Here is a 26849-nt window from a genome sequence, read left to right as displayed (position 1 = left end):
AAATTTAAAACTAGTAAATTCCCATTAGACCGATTCATTTACACAAAAGGAAGAGCTCTATCCCATTGGAGACAATTTTTAATGTAACTTCATGTTCTCTTATTTAAATTCTTGTCTCTGCTGTACCACAGAAAGAATAATCTTATTGTTTAGTTTTCAAATGTCTTTTATTTGAAAAAGAAAGAGCCATTTTTCCTGCTATTTTTGGTTTCTAGCTTTTGTGCAATTTAATATTGTGATACAGGTTCTATGTCACTGGATGGAGAAATTCTACTGGTATTTGGTCCATTGGTAATAATTAGTGAAGTTAATTAACTACATAGGATCCATTCAAAATTGTACATTCTGCCTGCCAAACACTTTAGATATTTGAGGATGGGAATTGGGCAGATAGTCTAATAGTGAAGATACCAGAAAAAAAAAAAAATAGCCAGTAGTAAATTTTATTTCCTAATTGACTATCTTGGCCATCTATGTACATTTCACAATGAATTGTTTTATTTTTCTCCTGGGTATCCTAAAAATAAAAACTAAATAAGAGAATGTTTGTTTTTAAACAGTCTAATAATGTAATTACTTTTATTCCTAAAATTAACTCCCAGGTGAGCTATACATCATGTTCCATATTTCTTCATATTAATTGTTCCACATGAATTTTGTGTGTGACCCACATCTTTATTTTGATATATAAATTTATTTGTGATATTTTTTCTATTTGGAGTGGTAGCTTGGTAGTTATTTATAGTCTGTTTTTGGAGTATATTGTAAATTTTAAACATCTATTTTTCTAAATTTGGTCATGGCTTATCAGATCATTTGCAAATAGTTATATCATTTGCAAGTATGTCCTTGCATGAGGATAGTAATAGTAACAAATATTCTAATGTGTATATGTGACTAAGAAATCCAGCAAATTTGTGGTTTCATAATTTAGGAGTCCTTGTTGTATTTTTTCCATCCCTAGTTTACAATGTCAGTTTTTAGGCAGCTGATTTTAGAATAGGAGCATATATTCTTAATCTCCCTCATTATTCCTTATAAATCTGTCTCTATTTACTACCTATTCTCTACTTATCAAAGGCACAGTACAGATTTGAAGTATTTGCTATGTAATGTGACCTAAGACATATACTTTGTGAATAAGGAGAACTGTATATTTGTGTGTGTATATGTAAAAATTTCAGTCATTTACTATTTTAGTGATATAATAGATGAAAAGAAATCCCTTTTCATTATCTTAAATATAATCCTATAAATATTAAAATAGGGTATTTTGCAGCAAAGAATTTATTCCTTTAATCCTTCTATATTTTTCTTCAAAAATATTTAATACTTTGAAGACAAACCACAAATGACTAAAGCTTCTTAATATGTTTATATTAACACTATACTTTTGAGTTTTCCAGACATCTGAGACTTAAATGAGTTGATTATTTTGTTATATAGTTTAATAGTGTGGGAGTAGTATTCTGAAAGTGACATTGTGAAGGAATCAATTTAGTCTACTTCTTGATTAAATTCTTCAATCTCTATTTCTACTAGCTTCCCTCTAGAGCTATCCTACTTTAAAACTCGTTAGCTGAATGTGATCGGAACCTCCACAGGTTATCCCCTCACAATTGAAGCACAGGTGGGCTACCAATCAATTTGGACTTCCCTTGTGAAGTCATCATCATTCACCAATATTAATTGAGTGCTAATGGTGTACAAGCTGTGAGCAAAACTTCTGCTTTATGCTCTTTATTTTCCAAGGTGGTTTACATACTGGTGCTATCAAAAGGGCACTTGAGCTCTAAACTTCCTTGGGAAAAATTACAGTGGCCACCTTGCACATAAATGTTTACATTTAAAATATCAATTGCAATAAATACTGATGATAGTAAGTGTTAAATAGTAATTGAAAGAGGTGATGTTCTTAAATTTCTGGATTTTTTTGTTGTTGTTCAGTTGCTAATTTGTGTACAACTCTTTATGACCCCAGCACTCCAGAATTCCCTGTGCTTCACTATCTCCTGGAGTTTGTTCAGATTTATGTCCACTGGGTCTGTGAGGCTATCTAACCATCTCATCCTCTTACTGCCCTCTTCTCCTTTTGCCCTCAATCTTTCCCAGCATCAGGGTCTTTTCCAATGAGCCGGCTATTTGCTTCAGGTGGCAAAAGTACTGGAGCTTCAGCTTCAGCATCTATCCTTCCAATGAATATTCAGGGTTGATTTCCTTTAGGATTGACTGGTTTGATCTTGCAGTCCAAGGGACTCTCAAGAGTCTTCTCCAGCACCACATTTTGAAAGCATCGGTTCTTCAGCGCTCAGCTTTCTTTAGTCCAACTCTCACATAGGTACAAGACTACTGGAAAAACCATACCTTTGACTATACGGACCTTGTCAGCAAAGTGATGTCTTTGATTTTTAATATGCTGTCTAGGTTTATCTTAGCTTTCCTTCAAAGGAGCAAACATCTTTTAATTTCATGGCTGCAGTCACCATCTGCAGTGATTTAGGGGCCCAAGAAAATAAAATCGATCATTGCTTCCACTTTTTCCCCATCCATTTGCCATGAAGCGATGGGACCTGATGCCATGATCTTCAATTTTTGAATGTTGAATTTTAAGCCAGTTTTTTCACTCTCCTCTTTCACCCTCATCAAGAGGCTCTTTAGTTCCTTTTTACTTTCTGCCATTAGAGGGGTATCATCTGCATACCTGAGGTTGTTGATATTCTCCCAGCAATCTTGAGTCTAGCTTGTGATCCATTGGAGCCCGCCAATGGATCCAGCCTGGCAGTTTGCATGACGTACTCTGCATGTAACTTAAATAGAGTGACAATATACAACCTTGTGGTATTCCTTTCCCAAGTAACTTTAGTCATGTCCAACTCTTTGTGACCCTATGAACTTTAGCCTGCCAGGCTCCTTTTTCCATGGGATTCTTCAGGCAAGAACACTATAGTGGGTTGCCATGCCCTCCTCCAGGGACTCTTTCAACTCAGAGATTGAACCCATATCTCTTATGTCTCCTGGATTGGCAGGTGGGTTCTTTACCACTAGCCCCACCTGGAAATCCCTTTCTGTATTCTACACATCTATACTTTTATCACCGGAGAAGGCAATGGCACCCCACTCCAGTACTCTTGCCTGGAAAATCCCATGGACGGAGGACCCTGGTAGGCGGCAGTCCATGGGGTCGCTAAGAGTTGGACACGACTGAGCAACTTCACTTTCACTTTCCACTTTCATGCATTGGAGGAGGAAATGGCAACCTACTCCAGTGTTGTTGCCTGGAGAATCCCAGGGACGGCGGGGCCTGGTGGGCTGCCATCTATGGGGTCGCACAGAGTCGGACACGACTGAAGCGACTTAACAGCAGCATACTTTTATCACACATTTTATAATTTTATACACATTTATACTTTTATTTTATATCTTATTTTCTTGGGCCCCCAAATCACTGCAGATGGTGACTGCAGCCATGAAATTAAAAGATGCTTGCTCCTTGGAAGAACAGCTATGACACATTGAAACATGTATATTATCATATATGAAACAGATCGCCAGTTCAGGTTTGATGCATGAGACAGGGTGCTCAGCGCTGGTACACTGGGATGACTCTGAGGGATGGGATGGAGAGGGAGGTGGGAGGGGGGGTTCAGGATGGGGAACACATGTACACCCATGGCTGATTCATGTCAATGTATGACAAAAACCACTACAATATTGTAAAGTAATTAGCCTCCAATTAAAAGAAATTAATTAAAAGAAAAAGAAAAAAGAAAGCTATGACAAACCTAGACAGCATATTAAATTACTTCACCATCAACGGTCCATCTAGTCAAAGCTATGGTTTTTGCAGTAGTCATGTATAGATGCTAGAGTTGGACTATAAAGAAAGGTGAATGCCAAATAATTGATGCTTTTGAACTATGGTGTTGGAGAAGACTCTTGAGAGCCCCTTGGACTGCAAAGGAGATCCAGCCAGTCCATCCTAAAGGAGACCAGGGTTCATTGGAAGGACTGATGCTGAAGCTGAAACTCCAATACTTTGGCCACCTGATGTGAAGAATGACTCATTGGAAAAGACCCTGATGCTGGGAGGGATTGAGGGTAGGAGGAGAAGAGGACAACAGAGGATGAGATGGTTGGATGGCATCACCTACTCGGTGGACATGAGTTTGAGTAAGCTCCGGGAGTTGGTGATGGACAGGGAAGCCTGGCGTGCTGCAGTCCATGGGGTCGCAAAGAATAAGACATGACTGAGGGACTGGACTGAACTGATACTTTTATCAGTGCTATTAATAGTATCACTGGAACCTTAATAGAATTAATTCCATTTTGTGTAGCGGTATTCTGAGGTTGCTTTTTGGAATGCTCTTTTATATTTTCTTCTGGTGACAATACCCCATTCTATCATTCCTCTTTCCTAACCTACCTGGTCATCCCTATTACCCTTAGTTTGTCAGGACTGCTGAAAGCATCATGAAGATAACTATCGTTTCTTTATTTCTCTACCATCTCTACTCCTCTATCATCTCTATCCCAACTGAGAGCTTTAGTTGGGAAGATAATACACAAAATCAAAACAATTGAAAGCATGATTAAAAGAAAATAAAAATTTGATTTTCTGCTGATAAATTTAGTTTTTATCTTGTCTCTGCACCAGGAATATTATGAATATCCTTTTTATTGAAGTTTAGTTGATTTACAATATTGTATTTACTTCAGATTATAGCATAGCCAATATTTTTATAGATTATACTCCATTTAACATTATTACAAAATGGATGCTATAATTCCTATGCTGTACAATATAGCTGTGTTATTTATCTACTGTATACATAGCAGTTTGTATCTCTTAATCCTCTACCCCTAGCTTGCGGCTCCCCCTTCCCTCTCCCTGATAGTGACAACTACTTTATCCTCTGTGTCTGTGAATCTGTTCTGTTTTGTTATATACATTCATCTTACTTTTTAGATTCCACATATAAATGATAACATAAAGTATTGTCTTTTTCTGATTTCTTTCACTAAGCATAATGCTTTCTAGGTTCATGAATCCATGTTGCTACAAATGGCAAAACTTCATTCTTTTTTAAGGCTGAGTAATATTTCATTATGTATTATACATTGTATATTATATATAATGACTTTAAGATTATACATAATGTCCTTAACTATTAATATTCCTTTTGACTTTTCAAAGCTGCTTCTAAATTACCTTTGGAGCATTTGTGAATAACATATTACAGTCTTATTACCAAAAGGATTTATAATATCTAGCTAAATTATTTAGAATTATACCTATTTTTTCCTTTGCATAACTCAATTTTTTCTTATAATAATAAATTGCTATTATTTAATAGGATGACAATATAATGGGAAAGCATTTTTTGATACTGTAATGCAAATGATAGTAGTACTGATCAGAACATGAAAGTCATGTTTGCTAAGTTGAAATAATGATTGCTTATCTCATGCTATCTCACTTTGATTTTCTCTTAAGGTTTATTAATATGCATTCTGTCTATTCAAAAGGTGCTCTTAATTGCCAACTACAGTGGTTCCCTCTTGTCAGTCCTTTTGAAATCTCAGTTGCTTGTAAAACTTTTGACTATACCTTTGTTTTTAGATCTTCCTTCTCTTTTCTCATCTCCCTTCCTGTGGCTTCTCAGAGAAGTCTTCCTTAGTATTTTTTCTGTTTATCCACTGGTCTCTCTTAGTCAACTAGAGATTTCTATGTTTATTCCCAAAATTAAAATAGTTTTTATTGTTTTAAAAGTTATTAAAACAATATTTTAAAACAAAAAAGTATAAAGAAGGCAAACAAAACAATAACCCCCCAAACTCACCACTTAGGAACAAAAATTATTATTTTTGAACAGAATTAATATTATAAACAGAATACAATTTAATTATGTACATAAACAGACATCAGTTCAGTTCAGTTCAGTCGCTCAGTCGTGTCCGACTCTTTGCGACCCCATGAACCACAGCATGCAGGGCCTCCCTGTCCATCACCAGCTTCTGGAGTTCACCCAAATCCATGTCCATCGAGTCAGTGATGCCATCCAACCATCTCATCCTCTGTCGTCCCCTTCTCCTCCTATCCTCAATCTTTCCCAGCATCAGGGTCTTTTCAAATGAGTCAGCTCTTCGCATCAGGTGGCCAAAGTGTTGGAGTTTCAGCTTCAACATCAGTCCTTCCAATGAACACCCAGGACTGATTTCCTTTAGGATGGACTGGTTGGATCTCCTTGTAGTCCAAGAGACTCTCAAGAGTCTTCTCCAAAGGTACACTTCCAAACTCATTCTATGAGCCCACCATCACCCTAATACCAAAACCTGACAAAGATGCCACAAAAAAAGAAAACTACAGGCCAATATCACTGATGAACATAGATGCAAAAATCCTAAACAAAATTCTAGCAATCAGAATCCAACAACACTTTAAAAAGATCATACACCATGACCAAGTGGGCTTTATCCCAGGGATGCAAGGATTCTTCAGTATCTGCAAATCAATCAATGTAATACACCACATTAACAAATTGAAAACTAAAAGCCATATGATTATCTCAATAGATGCAGAGAAAGCCTTTGACAAAATTCAACATCCATTTATGATAAAAACTCTCCAGAAAGCAGGAATAGAAGGAACATGCCTCAACATAATAAAAGCTATATATGACAAACCCACAGCAAACGTTATCCTCAAAAAACTGAAAGCATTCTCTACAGTCAGGAACAAGACAAGGGTGCCCACTTTCACCACTACTATTCAACATAGTTTTGGAAGTTTTGGCCACAGCAATCAGAGCAGAAAAAGAAATAAAAGGAATCCAAATTGGAAAAGAAGAAGCAAAACTCTCACTGTTTGCAGATGACATGATCCTCTACATAGAAAGCCCTAAAGACTCCACCAGAAAATTACTAGAGCTAATCAATGAATATAGTAAAGTTGCAGGATATAAAGTCAACACACAGAAATCCCTTGCATTCCTATACACTAATAATGACAAAATAGAAAGAAATTAAGGGAAAAAATCCATTCACCATTGCAACAAAAAGAATAAAATACTTAAGAATATATCTACCTAAAGAAACTAAAGACCTATATGTAGAAAACTATAAAACACTGGTGAAAGAAATCAAAGAGGACACTAATAGATGGGGATATATACCGTGTTCATGGGTCAGAATAATCAATAGAGTGAAAATGAGTATACCCAAAGCAATCTATAGATTCAATGCAATCCCTATCAAGCTACCAATAGTGTTTTTCACAGAACTAGAACAAATAGTTTCACAATTTGTATGGAAATACAAAAAACCTCGAATAGCCAAAGCAAGCTTGAGAAAGAAGAATGGAACTGTTGGAATCAACCTGCCTGACTTCAGGCTCTACTACAAAGCCACAGTCATCAAGACAGTATGGTACTGGCACAAAGACAGAAATATAGATCAATGGAACAAAATAGAAAGCCCAGAGATAAATCCATGCACATATGGACACCTTATCTTTGACAAAGGAGGCAAGAATATACAATGGATTAAAGACAATCTCTTTAACAAGTGGTGCTGGGAAAACTGGCCAACCACTTATAAAAGAATGAAACTTGAACACTTTCTAACACCATACACAAAAATAAACTCTAAATGGATTAAAGATCTAAACGTAAGACCAGAAACTATAAAACTCCTACAGGAGAACATAGGCAAAACACTCTCCGACATGACCCACCTCCCAAAATATTGGAAATGAAAGCAAAAATAAACAAATGGGACCTAATTAAAAGCTTCTGCACAACAAAGGAAACTCTAAGCAAGGTGAAAAGACAGCCTTCAGAATGGGAGAGAATAATAGCAAATGAAGCAACTGACGAACAACTAATCTCAAAAATATACAAGCAACTCCTACAGCTCAATTCCAGAAAAATAAATGACCCAACCAAAAAATGGGCCAAAGAACTAAATAGACATTTCTCCAAAGAAGACATACAGATGGCTAACAAACACATGAAAAGATGCTCAACATCACTCATTATCAGAGAAATGCAAATCAAAACCACTATGTGGTACCATTTCATGCCAGTCAGAATGGCTGCAATCCAAAAGTGTACAAGCAATAAATGCTGGAGAGGGTGTGGAGAAAAGGGAACCCTCTTACACTGTTGGTGGGAATGCAAACTAGTACAGCCACTATGGAGAACAGTGTGGAGATTCCTTAAAAAAACTGGAAATAGAACAGCCTTATGACCCAGCAATCCCACTGTTGGGCATACACACCGAGGAAACCAGAATTGAAAGAGACACATGTACCCCAATGTTCATCGCAGCACTGTTTATAATAGCCAGGACATGGAAGCAACCTAGATGTCCATCAGCAGATGAATGGATAAGAAAGCTGTGGTACATATACACAATGGAGTACTACTCAGCCATTAAAAAGAACACATTTGAATCAGTTCTAATGAGGTGGATGAAACTGGAGCCTATTATACAGAGTGAAATAAGCCAGAAAGAAAAACACCAATACAGTATACTAACGCATATATATGGAATTTAGAAAGATGGTAACAATAACCCTGTATGCGAGACAGCAAAATAGACACAGATGTATAGAACAGTCTTTTGGACTCTGTGGGAGAGGGCAAGGGTCGGATGATTTGGGAGAATGACATTGAAACATGTATAATATCATATAAGAAATGAATTGCCAGTCCAGGTTCGATGCATGATACAGGATGCTTGGGGCTGGTGCACTGGGATGACCCAGAGCGATGGTATGGGGAGCGAGGTGGGAGGGGGGTTCAGGATGGGGAACACATGTATGTGTGTGGGGAACACATGGAGAATCCCATGGTGGATTCATGTTGATGTATGGCAAAACCAATACAATATTGTAAAGTAAAAAAATAAATAAAAATACTTCTGTTATAAAAAAATAAGCATGGCCATTACTATATAGTTGCTTTAAATAGAGTCACCTATAAAAATGCTGTCCATGTGAAACAAATATAATTTTGTAAATCAACTACACTTCAATAAATAAAGTAAACCTTAAAAAAAAAAGTATTCTCCAGCACCACAGTTCAGAAGCATCAGTTCTTCTGTGCTCAGCTTTCTTTATAGCTCAACTCTCACATCCATATATGACTACTGGAAAAACCATAGCCTTGACTAGACAGACCTTTGTTGATAAAGTAATGTCTCTGCTTTTTAATGTGCTGTCTAGGTTGATCATAACTTTCCTTCCAAGGAGTAAACGTCTTTTATTTTCATGGTGGCAGTCACCATCTGCAGTGATTTTGGAGCCCAGAAAAATAAAGTCTGACACTGTTTCCACTGTTTCCTCATCTATTTGCCATGAAGTGATGGGACAAGATGCCGTGATCTTAGTTTTCTGAATGTTGAGCTTTAAGTCAACTTTTTCACTCTCCTCTTTCACTTTCATCAAGAGGCTCTTTAGATAGCTAAATTACATTTAAGTGAATTATAGTATAATTCATAATCTTTTAAACTACCCTCTTCATTACAAAAATCAGCATCATTCCATGTTAATATTGATATTGCCCATTTAATCATACTTTGTATTTCATTGCATGATTATATCATGCTTTATACCAATGCCTTATCAATGGATGTTTTATTTCTCATTTATCTCTTTTAAACAAAGTTTCAGTGAATTATTATTATATATATATATTTTTTGTGCACTTGACTTTTCTGATGTAATTCTCAGAAGGGTCACTGACTCAAAAGGTTATAGAGTTTAAAATTTTTGATCTATGTTTTACCCTCCCACTGACATAGTGTGAGAGGTTCCATCCATTTCATCAAAGCTTTGTCTATTCTCATCTATCATTCAACTGTTGGTTACTCTCTATATATCTCTCCTTGATTTTTTTCTTCTTTATTCTATCTCTGTATGATTCACTTCTTGGAATGTTTTTCACTTCTTGGAATGTTATTTCCACCTATGAGAGCTATAGGAGTCTGTATGGATGTATCCAAAGTGTTCCATGTGCATCATACGGACCTTCATACAGTGAATATGCCTAAAGTAGGCACTGACAAAGATGAATGTTTCCAAAGTAGAGGTCATCTTATACAAATATTAGTTGAGGAAAATGCTAAGGGAATACTTAGAACATAACTGCTAAATAACTGAGTATTTGAAAGACTGTTACATGAAAGATGAACTGTATCATTGTTTTATGTTACATGGAAATAGTAGGGTTTTGCATGAGGAAAAAAACTTAAGTTTTTAAAATTTCCCTATTGGATACAATTACTTAGAAATGCTTAGTTTTAGCAGTGTTGAGTTAAATTCTTCAACTTCTGTTTATTTCACATTTATATCTGTTTATTTCTCTCATGAAAATGAGAGAATCAGTCAGGTGCTCTCTAAATTTTGCAGCTCTAAATTCTATGATCTTTAAATGAATTTCTAGAGTATGCTTTAAAATTTAAATTTCTTGTTAACTGATACTTTGAAGTTTTCAGTTCTCTGACAAGAAAAGTTCATTAGTTTTGAATTTGAAAAGGACTGCTTGCTCTGTATAAGTGAGTGAAAGTGAAAGTCACTCAGTCATGTCCGACTTTTTGCGACATCATAGACTATACAGTCCATAGAATTCTCCAGGCCAGTATACAGGAGTGGGTAGCCTTTCCCTTCTCCAGGCAATCTTCCCAACCCAGGTCTCCTGCATTGCAGCCGGATTCTTTACCAGCTGAGCTACAAGGGAAGCCTAGGAATACCGGAGTGCATAGCTTATCCCCTCTCCAGAAGCTCTTCCTGACCCAGGAATCAAACTGTTGTCTCCTGCATTGCAGGAGGATTCTTTACCAAGAGCTATCAGGGAAGCCCTCTGTGTAAGTGAAGGGTTTAAAAAATGTCCTATTAATGATTCACGCTTCTTGAAAACCATGAAAAATTATTCTTTACCTTTCTTGAGAAAGAAAGAAATTTGAAGTAGAAAAGATGTGGCAAAATATCATCAAATATAAATTTTTTATGGAAAGGGTATATCTGGCTTTATTATTTTGAGATATAAAATTAGGTCATATTTGGTTAGCATTGATAATATAATAGCTCAGAGGTACAACCTGTCTGGATATCCAAAAGTAAGGCATTTCTCCTGGGGTTCTCCTTCCAAGTTCCATAGGGTTACTTAGACTAAATGGTTTAATCAGTCCTTAATATCTCTAACCAGTTGCCACCCTCAGTGAGAATTAATGGAACTTCAGATTCACTAATTCATTCATTCCTCCAGTTCTACTTAATGCCTATTATTAAGTGCTGGCTCAGTGGTAAAGAATCTGCCTGCCAGCACAGGAGTCACAGGTTTGATCCCTGTGTCAGGAAGATCCCTGGAGAAGGAAACAGCAATCCATTCCAGTATTCTTGCCTGGGAAATCCCATGGACAGAAGAGTCCGGTGGGCTACAGTCCATGCAGTCACAGAAGAGTTGGACCTGACTTGGGTAGTAGTAATATAGCAGTGAAAAAAGAGATAAAATATGGACATTATAAACTAGATATCTCCCTCATGGTTGATCTCAACAACTGTTTAACTCTAGAAAACTTAACCTATTAGTCTCAGTATCTTCTACTACCAAGTAGAAATCTGCTGGCATCCAGGGAGTTGGGATGATGCAAGATGCACTGGAGTTGGTGACTACTCACTATTATTTGGAACAAGCCCCTGTCCACCAAAGATCCTTCCCAGTTTATCTGTACAGGTTAATTCAGTCAGCTACACAACTTCCTCCTCCACATATGTGTGTACCAAAATCAGCCTTGAGACTTGAGTGTATACTTCAAGTTTTCCACACTCAGAGTAGGCTCTCTAGTACCTAAGTGACTTTGTTAGAAAGGTGTTTAGCATCATTCACATGATGGACCTAAAACCATCAATACACACACACACACACACACACACACACACACAGTAATCTGGTGGCTGCTGTTGAGTCTGGAAAAGGGTCCAAACTCTCCTCCCATCTATGGAGTTTCCTTTCAACAGAGAATGGAAGTGGAAGGCCTCCATGCATTCCTGCTTGTCTTCATTTAGGGTACCATATTCCTTCAGAAATGATTTAATGACTTTACATCTCAAAGCAAAAGGATTTGGGTGCAGTTTCCCTTCTTCCTAAAATGCTCTAATGATCCTATATAAATGAGAGGATGAAAACAGATGCCCCCTAACGTCACTTTCACCATCATCTTAGCTCTATGCTTTTGTATTGCCCCAATAATTTTTTTATTCTCTTTACTTAGAATTGGGTACTTGTTATACACATAATTACAAAACTATACAAGTGGATCTTTCTAGAAAATGAAGCCAGCCTTATTAAGGTAAATTGATCAGATCACATCTGGGTATAGACAGTTGTCAGCAAGTTAAAAAAAGGAAGTTCCATCTTTATGTTCCCACTAGGTACCAGGCAACGGTGTTTTGATAACCCTCCCTCCTCCTCTTCTCTTGGTTGCCTCCATAGCCTCAATTTATAGCATTTTCCATTTTTCATGGCTGCTTTCACATCATTGAAATGTTTTCACTGAATACAGAGTTAGGAAGAGACATGCCCAACTAGTTCTGGCAAATTGATATAAGCCAGTTTCAGCACACCATTGCTGTCAGGTTATATGTGGTGAAGTCATGGGCTTCATCTAATATATCCCATAAAATTTTTAAAAAGAGAAGTGTGGTTTCTATATGTAGTATAGGTATATGTTTCTTCGTGAGCAATGAATAAAGCATTTAATGAATAAAGTGTTCATTAAGCAATGAATATTTAAAGAAATAAAAATTCTGTTTACTTCCTGATAAAAACAAGTTACATGTCTCTGGACCCTCTCTGTGCTTGTGCCTCCCTTCACAAGGCATGCTATCTATATTTCACTTAGCAATACATATCCCATCTTCCTCAAAGTTACCTCTCCTCTGAGCTAGTTTTTAAAATTTCTAGCCTACTTCAGCATAAAATTGTATAAAAATGAGTTTGGATTTGTTGTCATTTATTTATTCAACACTTACTGAGCTTTTAATATGCCAGGTACTGGGAATGAGAACATGATTGTACAGACCTTATTACTGCCTCTAGAGCCTATCATAGGCATTATATACCTGATTATACAATTATTTAAGTGAATTTTTGAAAAATGTTATAAGGAAATATAAGGTGCATATAGAATATATGGGCTTCCCCAGTGGCTCAGTGGTAAAGAGTACACCTACAATGCAGGGGAGGCAGGAGATGCGAGTTAGATCCCTGGGTTGGAAAGATCCCCTAGAGGAGGGCATGGAAACCCACTCCAGTATTCTTGGCAGGAAAATCCCATGGACAGAGGAGCCTGGCAGGCTACAGTCTGTGGGATCTCAAAGAGTCAGACACAACTGAAGCAACAGCACCCACACAGGCATGCAGGCATAGAAGGTATACTGGCAATGGTATGTGATAAAATTAGACAGATTTGATACATATGATTACATGGTGGCATAAAAGGAAAAAAACCACAAGCTGTCTTATAGAAAGCAGTAGAGAAAAAAACAAAAGCTTTCTCTTTTTTGTATCACATGTGCCAATGTCCCAAAAGTCAGAATAAGTTACATGGCCACGCCAGGATTCAAGATTAGAAGAACAGATTCTACTATTTGATGGGAGAATCTCCTAAAATATTGTTGCCATTAAAAAAAAAATCTGCAACATTATTTCCTATTTGTAAACTTCTGTGTAGAAATGTTAAAAGTGTTTTCCCTCTTTGCTTTCAGATGTTTTAATTTTTTAATTCCTTCAGTTTCACAGTTTGAATTCCATCAACTGTCTTCATGGAAATCTTTTTTTCTTCAAAGTCTTCAGTTTTTCCAGGCAACCCTTCTGTCTTTAATTACCACAATTCTTAGAATGAGCCACTTTCTACATATGCATATGTCTTTCAGATTAATACAAGTCTAAATCTGGAAACTTTTGCAGTTTTACCTTTTTGCTCATATCCTAACAATTTCCCTGAAGCAAAGCATCAAGGCTGTTCAGAAATCATAATTTAGTTAAAATGAGGTTGAGGAGATGGGGAGCACAATCTTGTCTTTTGCATTCATTTTTTTAAAGTATCCCAGAACATATGTTGATCTCTTTTCCTTGTAAAATAAAATAGCAAAACATAAATATTTGAAAATAATAGTGAAATTGCAAGCTTTTGTAATTACAAAAATGCATGCTCTATCTCACCTTACTTTTCTCCTGCTGTAACATGCACCTCACATTATTCCCCAAAAGTGTTCTTCTATTTTTGTGCGATTTATCTTGTTTTTCTAGAATTCCCACTCCTCCATTTCCCATTCCCTAGTTTAATACTCAAGTCCTTCTCCATGAAACTTTCCTTGATAGCTCAGGTTACCTTTGATTTCACTCTCATGAACTCCTACAGCATTTACTGCTTGATACAACACAAGAATATTAGCTTTAATAAAGGGTTTTTTCTACTTTTTATTTGTTTCATTGATTGCTATTTTCTTTTCTGGCATTTGATTTTTGAGCAATTGGATGACTATCTTTTTTTTTTTTTTAAGTGCAGGGATCATATCCTATAAGCATTTCTTATTATTCCTGTTTCTTGACTGATTTTGACTAGATTCCCTTTGAGCACCCTAAACATCCAACATCAAGCTGTCTTACAATCTATCAAGATGAGAAATTCTCTTTTTTTTTCCTTAGAAGATACATGTTATTAGGATTCATTCATTTATTCAAAAAATATTGAGGCTTATTATCTTCCAGGATAAAAGCTAACATTGATATCTCAAGGTACAAAGTAATTTAGTTGTTATGTTTTGATAACAACTATCAAAAACTGGATAAATACAATCAAGATAGTATTATAAACTTATAAGAAATATTATATTTTAAAATATTCCACAGTATCTTCTAAACTAGTAAACTTCAAACTGTGATTTCTTTGATGAACAACTTTAGCACTTTCAAGATTTTTATTTTCTGTATGGAATAGTCACAGTCACGTGGTCTTTTGTTTTGTAATCATTACATATACGGTCCTAGCGTCAGGTGACTATGACCAGCATTGGTGTGACTTTTTAATTCTTTCAGCAAAATAGCACAAGAAACAACAGTGCAGTAAGTAGCCTAATAGTATCTCTTTGCAATGTACACAAACACACACTCACTCAACACCCTCCTGGTTTCTTTTCTTGCTCTCTATAGCTCTAATCTCTGCTCTTTGATATGTTATGATAAATGATGGCTTGTTGTGTTTTCTGACTCTGTTAGAGTATCCATGGAATTAAAGATCACATGCTTATTCAGCTTAATGTACTTGACCTTTTCCCATGATTGGCACGTCTAAATAAATGGCTGTAGCAACTCAGTAATTATGCACCAGCTGTGTTATATATTCGACTTCATTTCACGGAAAAAACACACAGTTCTCTTCAAGAGCAGATAGCTTGACCCCTTTCCTGCCAGCTAAATAAAGCAGAGTAGTTAATTAGTATTATTATGAATCGTAGTAGGATTCCTTTCCATCCCCAAATGCATCTCTTTTCTCAAAGCATTTTGTAAACACTCAGTATACTATGACCACAGACACATAAAGTGTTGTTTCACTACTGGTATTTCTTACATAATGAAAATATTTACAATAATTCTGGACCTGCTCAATAAGATAGTTCCCCACAATATAAGGGTCAGAAATCCAGGATTTATTAACAAGATTTGTGTTCAGAAAGCAGTATTACCTTTAATGAACCCTTTGTTTTTCTAATGGGAAAACTATTTTTCCTCACCTGACATACAAGTAAATTTCAAATGAATTCTTGTGTTCAGTGCTTATTTCTTTTAATAGCAGTGTTGCATTCTCACTTCTTTAAAATATATTCATATTTAAATATTTATTAAATTGGGTTTCTTAACATTATGTAAAATTAATTCTTATTGACCATTTTGATGAATTTAAGAAATGCTCATTTGAAACAGTTCCTTTTTTAAATAAAATTCTGGACTTTATAATAAAATAAAAACTGTTCTGTATCTAATCTTGAAAAATAAGTCCAGTCATGTTTAATAAGTCATTTCAGAACCATGTCATTTATCACTAAGTTTCTTGAATTCTTTATCTTCTTAAGTGGTATCTATTAAATTTTGAATATAATATTGTAGGAAAATTTTATGATAACATTAACCTGGAAATGTTACTTGTATATGTTTTTCTACAGACTCTAAGGTGTTTCTCTAATTTCTTAGGCCAGGCTTTATATAGTTAGGATTAGAAAAATTGGCAATATATCGAAAAGCTGGAAGACAATGAAGTAAGACAGAAAATTTGTCTTCCTCTTTCTTTAAGCCATTGAGAGTGAGTAGTATGAAGAGGGAAGGGAACGAACCCGTGTCTACCAGGTGATAGGCAACATGTTCAGTATTTTATACCAGTTATATTATCTCATATAATTTTTGTAGAAAATCTCCTAAATCTATTGATAAATTTTTAATACACATATTATTTAATTCATCCTAAAATCAAGCACAACGTTTCTGTATCAAAGGAGGACTATTATTATTTAACAGCAGTAACCACATTTGTTCTTCACACCCCATTCTTCCCCTTCAGCATAATGAGATGAGAACCAGATGGTAATATGCATAGAAAGGGAGCCCCAAAATTATGAATCTGGGAATTTATATAGGAACTACTATACAACAGTCTTTTTCCATCTTGAGAGGCAGATAAATCTTTTCTACCTTATGTAAACAAATCTCAGAGAAGATAAGGGGAAGGTCCCCAGTTTAAACCCTTTGGAATACAAACCAGTAGCTCTGGGACTTTTATTATCTTTTGAAATCTAAACATATAAATATGGGAGATAAGTGTCTATATCTCTTTGAAGGTCTCTATCTTTTACAGTTCAGTTCAATCGCTCAGTCCTGTCCAACTCTTTGTGACCCCATGAATGCAGAACTCCAGGCCTCCCTGTCCATCACCATCTCCCAGAGTTCACTCAAACTCATGTCCATCGAGTCGGTGATGCCATCCAGCCATCTCATCCTCTGTCGTCCCCTTCTTCTCCTGCCCCCAATCCCTCCCAGCATCAGAGTCTCTTCCAATGAGTCAACTCCTTGCCATGAGGTGGCCAAAGTATTGGAGTTTCAGCTTCAGCATCAGTCCTTCCAAAGAACACCCAGGGCTGATCTCCTTTAGAATGGACTGGTTGGATCTCCTCGAAGTCCAAGGGACTCTCAAGAGTCTTCTCCAATACCACAGTTCAAAAGCATCAATTCTTCTGCACTCAGCTTTCTTCATAGTCCAACTCTCACATCCGTGCATGACCACTGGAAAAACCATAGCCTTGACTAGACAGACCTTTGTTGGCAAAGTAATGTCTCTGCTTTTGAATATGCTATCTAGGTTGGTCATAACTTTTCTTCCAAGGAGTAAGCATCTTTTAATTTCATGGCTGCAGTCACCATCTGTAGTGATTTTGGAGCCCCAAAAATAAAGTCTGACACTGTTTCCACTGTTTCCCCATCTATTTGCCATGAAGTGATGGGATTAGATGCCATAATCTAGGTTTTCTGGATGTTGAGCTTTAAGCCAACTTTTTCACTCTCCACTTTCACTTTCATCAAGAGGCTTTTGAGTTCCTCTTCACTTTCTGCCATAAGAATGGTATTATCTGCATATCTGAGGTTATTGATATTTCTCCCAGCAATCTCGATTCCAGCTTGTGCTTCTTCCAGCCCAGCGTTTCTCATGATGTATTCTGCATAGAAGTTAAATAAGCAGGGTGACAATATACAGCCTTGACGAACTCCTTTTCCTATTTGGAACTAGTCTGTTGTTCCATGTCCAGTTCTAACTGTTGCTTCCTGAGCTGTACATAGGTTTCTCAAGAGGCAGGTCAGGTGGTCTGGTATTCCCATCTCTGTCAGAATTCTCCACAGTTTATTGTGATCCACACAATCAAAGGCTTTGGCATAGTCAATAAAGCAGAAATAGATGTTCTTCTGGAACTCTCTTGCCTTTTCCATGATCCAGCGGATGTTGGCAATTTGATCTCTGGTTCCTCCGCCTTTTCTAAAACCAGCTTGAACATCTGGAAGTTCACAGTTCACGTATTGCTTAAGCCTGGCTTGGAGAATTTTGAGCATTACTTTCCTAGCATGTGAGATGAGTGCAATTGTGCGGTAGTTCGAGCATTCTTTGGCATTGCCTTTCTTGGGAATTGAAATGAAAACTGACCTTTTCCAGTCCTGTGGCCACTGCTGAGTTCTCCAAATTTGCTGGCATATTGAGTGCAGCTCTTCCACAGCATCATCTTTCAGGATTTGAAATAGCTCAACTGATTTCCATCACCTCCACTAGCTTTGTTCACAGTGATGCTTTCTAAGGCGCACTTGACTTCACATTCCAGGATGTCTGGCTCTAGGTGAGTGATCATACCATCGTGATTATCTTGGTCTTAAAGATCCTTTTTGTACAGTTCTTCTGTGTATTCTTGCCATCTCTTCTTAATATCTTCTTGCTTCTGTTAGGTCCATACCATTTCTGTCTTTTATCGAGCCCATCTTTGCATGAAAAGTTCCCTTGGTATCTCTAGTTTTCTTCAAGAGATCTCTAGTCTTTCCCATTCTGTTGTTTTCCTCTATTTCTTTGCATTGATTGCTGAGGAAAGCTTTCTTATCTCTTCTTGCTATTCTTTGGAACTCTGCATTCAGATGCTTATATCTTTCCTTTTCTCCTTTGCTTTTTGGTTCTCTTCTTTTCACAGCTATTTGTAAGGCCTCCCCAGACAGCCATTTTGCTTTTTTGCATTTCTTTTCCATGGGGATGGTCTTGATCCCTGTCTCCTGTACAATGTCACAAACCTCAGTCCATAGTTCATCAGGCACTCTGTCTATCAGATCTAGTCCCTTAAATCTATTTCTCACTTTCACTGTATAATCATAAGGGATTGGATTTAGGTCATATCTGAATGGTCTATCTTTTTAGGCAATCTTTAACTTCCAAAGTTTACCCTTTAACTTAGGTTTCAGTTTATTTGGTGTATAATTCTCTAACCATACAGATAATATTTTCTCTATTTCATAGCCATGAATTGTGGCAATTTCAGTATCATTGCACTGAAATTTGTGGCCATTAGCTTTGTTTCTATTCTTGTTTTTTAGTGTGTTTAGTAGCATAATGCATCATTATGTCTGTTATCTATGTATTTTACTAAAAATATCATCTCTATGAAAAGATTTTTATGTGCAATAAAAATTTTTTAAGCATTAGAAACTATCGAGCACCATTCTAGATACTTGGGATACATCAGTGATCAAATTAGAGATCCCTGCTCTTGTGAAATTTAAAAACTTTCAGAAGAAACTAGAAATTCAACACTAAACATTTATTATGCTTATGTAAATAACTTGTATAGAAAGTTCCTGGTGGCAGTGAGGATGCCAAAGAAGCCAGTGTGGCTGGAGTGGAGTGACGGGGAAATCAGCAGGGGAGGCGATGGAAGAGCTGACAGGAATGGGGAAATCTCAGGGGACATGCGGATCTCAGAGGGCCTCATAGAGAATTAGAGAAATCTTGGCCTTTTCTCTGAGTGAAACAGGTTAGCAGAAGATTTAGCTGAGGAATGACATAATCTAACCTGCCTTTTAAGAGGGCTACATTAGCTGCTGCATTTAGAACAGATTGTAGGGGTTAAAGGTAGATTCAAGAAGACCTGTCTGGAGGCTAATGCAGTAATTCAGGTTGGGTGTGAAATGAAATAATAAGCAGACAAATTTTGGATATATTTTGAAAGTTGTCCCAACATTTTTTCCGATAGATTTGGTTGTAAGCTTAAGAAGAGAGGTCAAAAATAATTCCAAGGTTTTTGTTCTTCTGAGCAACTTGAAAAATGTTTAGTCATCAACTAAGATAGACAAGATTTTGGGGGAGCAGTTTATTTGGGGAGTTGTGTTGGGATAGATTAGGAGTTTAGTCGTGAACATGTTGATCTTGAGATGTCTTTTAGACATGCACTGGAGGTATCAGGTAAGCAGTTGGGTATGTTTGTTTGGAGTTTGGGAAAGAAGTTTGAGCTGGAGATAGAAAATTGGGAGCTGCTCACATAAAGGTTGTATTAGGGGCAGATTGAGGCTTTGTGTGACCTGAAGCTTAAGCAATTTTGAGGATTCTCTAAGAGAAAGAATTCAGAATTTGAATTCAAATTACATGTAAAGGTGAATATTTATTTATAATGAGAAAAATCAAAACACTTATTTGGAAACTGATAAGCAGTGCAAAATCATAACATTTGGAGAAATGGCATATTTTTAAAAACTGCCTGACATACCTCTGCTCAATGGACATGAGTTTGAGCAAACTCTGAGAGAGTGATAGGAAAGCCTGGCGTGTTATAGTTCATGGAGTTGCAAAGAGTCAGACATGGCTTAGTGACTGAACAACAGCAACAACATACATCTGTAATACTTTACTTCCAACATTCTTGAACTTTAATGTCAAAGATTTTAAAACATTATTTTCTGTTGAGAATGTGGAAAGTTAAATCAGTCTTTATTATGATTAATTAAAATTTAATTGTTACTAGTGATAGTCTAGAAAGATTTCTTTCATCTTTACAACTTACAATTTTATGAAAATTTTCAGGGTTGTCTTAAAGTTTAAAACTTCTATGAAGCTTCTTGCATATATAACCTGAAAGATTTGGAAGAATTTTCCAAAGACTAACTCTGACTCTATGCAGTTGAATCCATGCTTCTTTTCCACTGCCCACATGCTTCCAATACTAGGCAGATTATGATACCTCTTCATATTATGACACCATTTCAGCCCTGAACATTCGTGTCACAATGTAGCACAATGAGTATAGGCCACTGGAAATTATTCCTACTTTAGGATAGTCGGGATAGCTAACTAATAATTTACTCATATCTGGAAGTGATTGTGAATCACATAAATATGTTCCTTTAAACCCAACCTAAATGTATCTCCAACTCTATTTCCTCTTGTTATTGTTGTTTAGTTGCTAAGTCATGTCCAGCTCTTTTTGTAGCCCCATGGACTGTAGCCTGCCAGGCTCCTCTGTCTGTGGGATTTTCCAAGCAAGAATACTGGAGTGGGTTGCTATATCCTTCTCCTGGGGATCTTCCCTACTAGGGATTGAACCTGTGCCTCTTGCATTGGCATATGAATTCTTTAGCACTGAGCCACCAGGGAAGCCCCTATTTCCTCTTAGTTTCCCCAAAATGTTTCCAGATACGCAATGCCCCCCCATTATGAAGGTGTTTTATATTTACAAACTTTCCTAAAATATATGACCGTGAGAACACAATGTTTTAAAAAATTAAAGGACTGTACTTTTCAGAGCAGTTTAAGGTCTGGGGAGATTATATGGAAAATACAGAGTTCCCATATGCTCTTTCTCTCCCCTGCACACAGTTTTCCTATTATTAACATTTTGCATTAGAAAGTGAAGTCGCTCAGTTGTGTCTGACTCTTTGTGACCCCATGGACTATAGCCTATCAGGCTCCTCTGTCCATGGGATTTTCCAGGCAAGAGTGCTGGAGTGGATTGCCATTTCCTTCTCCAGGGGATCTTCCCGACCCAGGAATCGAACCCGGGTCTCCTGCATTGCAGGCAGACACTTTACTGTCTGGGCCACCAGGGAAGCCCCAACATTTGTTACAAATGATAAAGCAATATCAATAGGTTATTATTAACTAAACCTCATAGTTGACATTTGGATTTACTCTTTGTTTTGTATATTTCTGTGGGTTTTGGCAAGTGTACAATATTACATGTACATCATTACAGTATCATCCAGGATACTGTCACTTCTGTAAAAATGCCTGATACTCCACCTCTTCATCCCTAATCCCGCTCCCTGAACCCCTGGAATCTCTGACATTTTTAACTGTCTCTGTGGTTTTACCATTTCCAGAATGTCATATACAGGTTAGCATCTTAGAGTATGTTTCTTTTTCACTGACTTCTTTCACTCAGCAATATGAATCTTAGTTTCCTCTGTGTCTTTGTTGTTGTTGATACTCCATTGCATGGATGTACCACAGTTTGTTTATTCATTCACCTAATAAAGGACATCTTGGTTGTTTCCCGGTTTTTGATGATTATAAATAAAGCAGCTATAACAATTTGTGTGCATCCTTTTACATGGGCATTAGTTTTCAACTCATAGTGTCAAATGGCTAGTGAGTAAATTAGCACTTAAATTAGGATCTAGATACAGACCTTACACCTTTCACAAAAATTAACACCAAGTGGATCATTTACCTAAATGTAAAACAAAATTATATAACTTCTAGAAGATGACATAGGAGAAAATCTAGGTGACCTTGAGCTTGGAGGTGACTTCTTATATGCAACAACAAAAAGCACAATCCATGAAAAAATTTTGATAGATTAGACTTCTTTAAAATGAAAGCTCCTACTCTGTTAAAAACACTGTTACGGGATTGAAAAGACAACTGCAGACAGGAGAATACGCTTGCAGAAGATAACTGATAAAGGACTGTTACCCCAAAGACAACTGCAGACAGGAGAATATACTTGCAGAAGATAACTGATAAAGGACTGTTACCCCAAATATACAAAAAACTCTTAAAATTCAACAATAAGAAAATAACCCAATTACAAAATAGGAAAGGATCTGGAGAGAAATCTCAGCAGAGAAGATATATAGATGGTAAATAGCATATAAAAAGATGCTCAACATCATATGTCATTAGGGAATTGCAAGTTAAAGCAATTAGATACCATTACAGTACTCTTGCCTGGAAAATCCCATGGATGGAGGAGCCTGGTGGGCTACAGTCCATGGGGTCGATAAGAGTCGGACACGACTGAGCGACTTCACTTTCACTTCTCACTTTCACACATTGGAGAAGGAAATGGCAACCCACTCCAGTGTTCTTGCCTGAAGAATCCCAGGGATGGGGGAGCCTGGTGGGCTGCTGTCTATGGGGTCGCACAGAGTCGGACACAACTGAAGCGACTTAGCAGCAGCAGCAGTAGCAGCAGCACACATCTATTAGAATGGCTAAAATCCAAAGCATTGGCATCATCAAATGTTGGCAAGGATGTGGTGCAACAGGATCTCTCATTCTTTGCTCATTGGAATGCAAAATGGTACAACTACTTTGGAAGATAGTCTGATAGTTTCTAACGAAGGTAAGCCTAAGCTTACCATAAAATCCATCAATTACACTAATAGTGAAAAACCCAAATGAGTCTTCTTTTTAACCAGCCCTGTAGGATTCTGTGTCAGGAAATTCCTTCAGAGTGTTTTTTCTTTTCTGAACTAAAGACATTAGGTCAGCTCTGTGTCTTGGCATCCTCTTTTTATCTGGATATATTTGGATATAGTTTCAGATTGTTTATTTCAGCCTTGACTTGGCAACTTCTTAGGATGTTACTTCTGGAAATTGCCCATGATATTCACATTCTACAAACAAAGGCAATATTAATTACCCTCAACCACGCCCTGTGGACTGGCTGGTCAGGTCCACGATTCTCCTTATCTTTGTCTGTCTGGTAATCAGTTCAGTTCAGTTTAGTTTCTCAGTCGTGTCCAACTCTTTGTGACCCCATGGACTGTCTGGTAATGGCTTTCTTAATTCACAATTGTTAGGAGAAGGCAATGGCAACCCACTCCAGTACTCTTGCCTGGAAAATCCCATGGATGGAGGAGCCTAGTAGGCTGCAGTCCATGGGATCACAAAGAGTCAGACACGACTGAGTGACTTCACTTTCACTTTTCACTTTCATGCATTGGAGAAGGAAATGGCAACCAACTCCAGGGTTCTTGCCTGGAGAATCCCAGGGATGGCGGAGTCTGGTAGGCTGCTGTCTATGGGGTTGCACAGAGTCGGACACGACTGAAGTGACTTGGCAGCAGCAGCAGAAACCTTTACAACCTTTAAGGCTTAGCTCTAGGAAATAGTCACTGTCTAAACTTACAACTTTTATTCATTTCCCTATCCACTGGAACTGCTCTCAAGAAAGTTACAGATAAACATTAATTTCCAAATGTAATAGCTAATTTTTAGTCAATTTTGCTTGACTCCTTTATAGCATATAAGGTGGTTACTCTCACCTTCTTAAAACTCTTTTTCTTTGGTTTCTTTTAAAATTTTTAAAATTGTGAGCTGAAGCATACATATGGAGAAGTGCACAAAGCTTATGTAGAAAGTTTAACAAATATTTTTAAAGCAAAAACTTCTATCATGAAAGAACATTTTTAGCACCCAGAAGCTTTTCCTGTGGTAAGAAGCAAGTGTTTAATCTCCCATGTTTAATTTAATTGGAAATTCACTCTTCATTTTTTTTATTGTTTCTTAAGTCTTTGATTTTTTTCTGTAACTCTTTAGTGTTAGTTTTATGCAAGTCTCAATCTTTGTTGCTTTATACCTTCTCCATGATTAATAGCCTTCAACTTACTAGTGTAGAGGATTACAATGTAGTGATGGCCAAGTAATTCAAAATAATTAATGTTAAATGCCAATGTTTGTGACTTATTTTAAATATTTAACTTTATGGTATGTCCTGTTATCTTATAAGGTAAGTTCTCCTTCCTAGTGCTTCCTCAAAAGGTTTTTGTTATTTTCCTTTTAATTAATTCATTGAAATTTTATTTTTATATGTTTTAAAGGTTACAGTCCATTTACAGTTATTAAAAAATATTGGCTATATTCCCTGTGTTGTCCTATACATCTTTTAGCCTATCTTATGTCCAATAGTTTGTACCTTCTACTCCCTCTCTTCTATATTCCCCCCACTATTGATAACTGCTAGTTTGTTCTCTATATCTGTGAATCTGCATCTTTTTTTTTTTTTTTTTTAGGTTATTTTTATAGTTTTATTTTTGTGTACAGATTTGCTTAACAATCACTCAATTTCTAGGCCAGGTTCTGGTAACTGAAGAGCCTTTATAAGTAGTTTATATTGTCTAGACCCGAGGTATGCAGCAAACCCAGTCTGGAGCAAAATGGGAAATAACATCTTTCTAAAGACAGGCTTAGAAATCCTAATCCAGTAATTTAAGATGTTTCCTTTCTCTGGCAGCAGGGCTGAATTATACCTAGCTGCTAGGCCACCATTCACAGGGATAGCCAAGAAAACAGGGTACAGGCCACCGAAAACAAGACCAACCAGTCCACCTCGTGTTACGGTGCAGGTTTCACACTGCAGATCACCTGTATTCAAAGGTAAACTTACAAAACCTTTGTAAGATGCATTTGCTGTCAAAAATGGGATCACTGCCATTGGTAAGCCAGCAGCTATACGAGCCTGTGTCACATGTAAGATGCGGCGAAAAAGACTATTTGCTATTAGGCCACAGAGAGCAGCATTAAGTCCAACATATGTTGATCCATTTTCAAGCAGATTCCGTTCTGCTTCTGGGAGTTGGTTAATTTTTCTGGCTATGATATCAATTAAGTTCTCCTTGATGATAGTACCTTCTGGTTCATGATTTTCCATCTTGAGCGTTAAATCAAAATGTCATTTTTCAATAATGTGTATCTTACGCGCTCCTCCGTGCAGCCGCGGCCTCCGCGGGTCTCCTCCGGCCCCGCGAGGGCTCACGCCACGCTCCGCTCGAGTCGCCCGGGCGCGGCCATTTTGAGCGCCACGTGACCGGCCCGAGGAGGGCGTCGGGTCTTTTTTAATTGTATTCACTAGTTTATTGTATTTTAGTTTCCACATATAAGAGATATCCTTCAGTATTTGTCTTTCTCTGTCTGACTTATTTCACTTAGCACAATGCCTTCCAGATCCATCCATGTTGTTGCAAATGGCAAAATTTCATTCTTTTTTTAATGGCTAAGTAGTATTTAATTGTGTGTGTGTATATATATACAAATACACAGGGCTTCCCCGATGACTCAGTGATAAGAAATTAACCTGTAATATACGAGATGCATGAGAGGAGTCTTTGATCCCTTAGTCGGGAAGATCCCCTGGAGGAGGGCATGGAAACCCACTCCAGTATTCTTACTTGGAGAATCCCATGGACAGAGGAGCCTAGCAGGCTACAGTCCATAGGGTTGAAAAGAATTGGACATGACTGAAGTGACTGAACACACACACACACAGATATATATCACACCTTTATCCATTCATCTGCTGATGGATACAGGTTGCTTTCATATCTTGGCAATTGTAAATAATGCTGGTTATTTTTCTTTAAAGTTTTTCTGAGTGTATTTTAGATTGTTCCACTTCTGTTAAAATAATGATGTTGGAAATTTTTAATTTTTTCAGTATATAGATTAAATCATGTCTTTTTGAGGGGGTGGGTTCACATCTTCAAATTGATTCTAATATATACATTCAGAGCAATATACTATACTTGTGAATGCTAGTTTTTTATATAAATTGGAGAAGGCTGAAACCAGTTGATTTGTAAGAATAAAATAATGTCTTATGTGTATTTGCATCCCTGATACCCATCACGATACCATTCAATAAGTTGTTCATTTCAGTAAACATTTGCTAGGCATCTGTTACATGCTAGGCACTGTGTCAGGTGACAAAGATACAGACACATGGACCTTCCCCAGACAGGATTCATAAGAAAACTACTTATAAGTAAACAACTACAATCAAGTGCTTTGATGTATATGATTAAGCACCAGAGGATCCTAAGGGGAAAAACGGTCATGTATATTTAGACTGAGGGAGTATGAAAAGTTTCATACATGGCATAATCCTTGAACTAAGACTTGGGAGCTGAGTTAGGTATTCATCAGGAAAGACAAAGATATTTCATACAATCGGAAGAACAGTACCAACATTAAGTGAAAGAGAGACTTGGGAACACCTG

General features: G+C 37.0%; 2 protein-coding genes across 10 annotated transcripts in view; one reads left to right on the top strand and one right to left on the bottom strand.

The window, feature by feature from the left end:
* The window catches only part of SLC4A10 (solute carrier family 4 member 10), a 344973-nt gene that overhangs the window by 134442 nt on the left and 183682 nt on the right, over positions 1–26849 (top strand). The gene's annotated exons all lie outside the window — the stretch shown is intronic.
* LOC123465290 (transmembrane protein 126A) lies at positions 24868–25678 on the bottom strand. The gene is made up of 2 exons (XM_045164044.1): positions 25547–25678; positions 24868–25511 (listed from the first exon to the last, which is right to left on the bottom strand). The coding sequence occupies exon 2, from the start codon at positions 25502–25504 to the stop codon at positions 24911–24913; it is 594 nt and encodes a 197-aa protein (XP_045019979.1). The 5' UTR covers positions 25505–25511; positions 25547–25678; the 3' UTR covers positions 24868–24910.

The sequence above is a fragment of the Bubalus bubalis genome, chromosome 2 (assembly GCF_019923935.1).
Source record: "Bubalus bubalis isolate 160015118507 breed Murrah chromosome 2, NDDB_SH_1, whole genome shotgun sequence".
NCBI lineage: Eukaryota > Metazoa > Chordata > Mammalia > Artiodactyla > Bovidae > Bubalus > Bubalus bubalis.
The sequence above is the reverse complement of the archived record's forward strand: the minus strand, read 5'-3'. Positions and strand labels throughout refer to the sequence as shown.

What these genes read in the sequence shown, in the direction of transcription:
- LOC123465290 (XM_045164044.1), bottom strand. Translation starts at nt 25,504, where the DNA reads ATGGAAAATCATGAACCAGAAGGTACTATCATCAAGGAGAACTTAATT.